General features: G+C 46.1%; 1 protein-coding gene across 1 annotated transcript in view; it reads left to right on the top strand.

The window, feature by feature from the left end:
* Positions 1–3,126, top strand: part of LOC103150920 (delta-like protein C) — a 268,639-nt gene that overhangs the window by 125,087 nt on the left and 140,426 nt on the right. Inside the window, exon 4 of the mRNA XM_016680975.1 lies at positions 1,056–1,272. Coding sequence (XP_016536461.1) covers positions 1,056–1,272 — 217 coding nt within the window. The remainder of the gene's footprint in view (positions 1–1,055; positions 1,273–3,126) is intronic.

Here is a 3,126-nt window from a genome sequence, read left to right as displayed (position 1 = left end):
TATTAACTAAATAAATATAAAAAATAGAACAGATAATAAGCAGCGGAAAACAACAGTGACTTGCTGAAAACAGGCTGCGGTTAGCGGGGAAAACACGTTCCAACCGCCCGTTAAACTGGCAGCTCCTCCGGTCTGTTAGCGGAGCTATGCTACTCCGAAAAACTCCGTAGCAATTATTAAAGTAAGAATATTCTGGATGAACTGAATGGATAGACGAAGCTATAAGGTCTACTTTCTCGCCTAAAAAGAAATTTAAATGAGTTTTCGTGGCAATTAATGATGGTAAAAATGCAATACATTTCTGTACTGACCTTCTATATTTACCGCTGCTGGTGGCGCATTGCATTGTGGGATATCTTGCTGCCTCAAGTCCGCAGAAGGATGCATTGATGCATCCTCGATAAAATGGGCGGAGCAAGAACACATCCGGGTACTTTGAGCGTTCTTGCTTGGACGTGTACTTTGAATCGGAACAGTACTTGGGCCGCTGTCGATGACGTTTCACGAGGACGCGAGAACACAAGTACAGACAAGAACGCATATTGAGAAACGGCCCAGATTCCACACCACATCTACATGTTGTGGTTGTTAAAGTCAAGCTAGCATAAACTGAACTACTTCCCTCTCTCTCGATATTTTTTCTTTACTAAATTAAAACTTTTTCCTGACCTTATCTAGTTTTCATAGTGTTGACAACTAGTAGCAAAGCTCTGCTGTATCAGACGTACATGTAACTCTTAGCGTGTTATGCTGAAACTCAACAGCTAAAGCTAATGCTTGTCATAGTCAGCCAGCAGCGTTTTGCCCTGCGGCAGGGAGATGGGGGTGGGGTCTTACTCGTCTGACGTCACGCTGCAGCAGGTTCATGACTCTTCTACATGCCTGCTGGCCCAGTCTGACCTGTTGGGATGTTTTACTGCTGCCATGTTGAAACAGAACCATAGGTTAGAATGTCCAGGATGAGACAGAAACTGATCCTCCTGTTCCTGCCGTTGCTCTGTGGGAACTGCAGCCGTTCCCACACTTACCGGTCTCTCCTCTGTGTCTTCCTGCAGGATCTGTTGGACGGGTATTCCTGCACGTGTCCTCAGGGTTTCTACGGAAGGGACTGTGAGATCAGCGGCATGCTGTGCGCAGACGGGCCGTGCTTCAACGGGGGAACCTGCCTGGAGGCCGTCGGCGGCGGCTACAGCTGCCGCTGCCCGGTCAGCTTCTCCGGCTCCAACTGCGAGAAGCGGCTGGACCGATGCAGCAGCGGGCCCTGCGCTAACGGTACGCACCCTCCCTCAGAAACAGAGGCTACGCTCCAACCATCACATTAATACTCAGATTAGTCTGAGGTTTGCTTCACACCAACACCTCCAGCTTCTGCTTTGTTCATTACATCCAGTCTGTGGATTCTAGAGGAAAGCAAACGTAGAGACCACAAAATCAGGAAAATCAGGACAATCTTCCTGATTGTTACAGAGTCAGTGGAATAATTTAGATGGAAAAAGTTTTGATCTCACAGATAAACGCAGAGATTGGAAAATCTGCGCCACTTAAAGCAGATTAGCCTAAATTCAGGAGAGCAACCTGTTTGGGTTATAGTTGGTCCAGAACCGGTCCACCTCTGTGTGATCCGGACCTCTAAGAGCCTCATTACTCATAATCACTGTAATGAATTTCATGCAAACTAAAATACGAGGAAAAACCAACAAAAGCAGGTAAGTTGGACGGGAAGCAGGGAATCCTGACCGGAACGTCTGGAGGAGGGAAGCCAACCTGCTGACCCGGGATTGGCTCTGCTAATAATCAATCAATCAAGTTTATTTGTATAGAGCATTTCAGCATCAAACCAGTTTAAAGTGCTCCTTAAAGTGATGGTGTTTGGACCCCGTGGCTCCTGTGAGTCCTCCTCTGTGGACCTGGGACCCTTGGAGGTTTATTTTAAACCTGTTATTACAGATCTTGGTTTTAAGGTGGACATGATCTCAGATTGGACGGCCAAAGTCCAGCTTTTATCATTTAAGGTGATTGGCGTCAGTGAAATCTTTTCTTTCCAGGCAGCATTTTGAAACAGTGATCCAGGCTTTTATTTCAACTCGACTGGATTACAGTAACTCACTTCATCTGGGAGTCAGTCAGTCGCTGCTCTCACGTCTGCAGCTGGTTCAGATGCTGCTGCACCACTTAGGACAGGAACTCGACAGGGAGCAGGTGACCAGGACAGGGGTCAGGCCAGGACCGAGGTCCAGCAGGAAGCTCAGAGGGGACAGGGCTTCTCTGCCAGGGGCCCCATATGGAGCGACTTGCCTTTGCAGGTCAGAGAGGCCCCTTCACTGTCCACTTCTTAAAACCCATCGGTTTTACTCGGCTTTCAACTCCAGCAGGATCCAGTTTTAAATTGTATGTTTGTTTTTAAACTGAAAGAGTTTTTTTATGTTTATTTTTTTATTGTTTTGTTGTGTTTTAATGTGCAGCACTTTGTATCAGCTGTGGTTGTTTAAAGTGCTTTATGAATAAAGTTGGTTTGGTATAAGAACACAACATTAAAATGTCATTAAAAAACACCATATAGCCAATAATTCAGGAATTGGAGAAACATTTTATTTTGATGAGCGCCACCATGACAATCATTAATACACACCAGATTATTGATCAGTGTTTCATTGATTATGTTTCCATAGCAACTCTAACCAGCTGGTTTCAGTCTGGGTTTAAAGGAACTCAGGGTTTCAGCTGTTTTTCAGTTTTCTATGAGTTTGTTCCAGATCTGTGGTGCATAGAAGCCGAATGTTGCTTCTCCTCGTTTGGTTTTGGTTCTGGTTCTGCATCAGAACCAGAACCAAAACCAGCAGGTTGATCCAGCAGCAGGTCTTTAATCCGTTCAGTGATTTATAAACTAGCAGCAGATTAAAGTCTCTAAGTGAAGGAATGTAGAACCGGGTGGTGTAGAACCACGTGGTGTAGAACCACGTGGTGTAGAACCGGGTGGTGTAGAACCGGGCTGTAGAACTAGGTGGTGTAGAACCAGGTGGTGTAGAACCGGGTGGTTGTAGATCCAGGTGGTGTAGAACCGGGTGGTTGTAGAACCGGGTGGTGTAGAACCGGGTGGTTGTAGAACCGGGTGGTGTAGAACCGGGT

Source organism: Poecilia formosa, unplaced genomic scaffold, assembly GCF_000485575.1.
Source record: "Poecilia formosa unplaced genomic scaffold, Poecilia_formosa-5.1.2 Scaffold265, whole genome shotgun sequence".
NCBI lineage: Eukaryota > Metazoa > Chordata > Actinopteri > Cyprinodontiformes > Poeciliidae > Poecilia > Poecilia formosa.
Note: the sequence above shows the minus strand (reverse complement) of the source record. Positions and strands in the feature narration are given on the sequence as shown.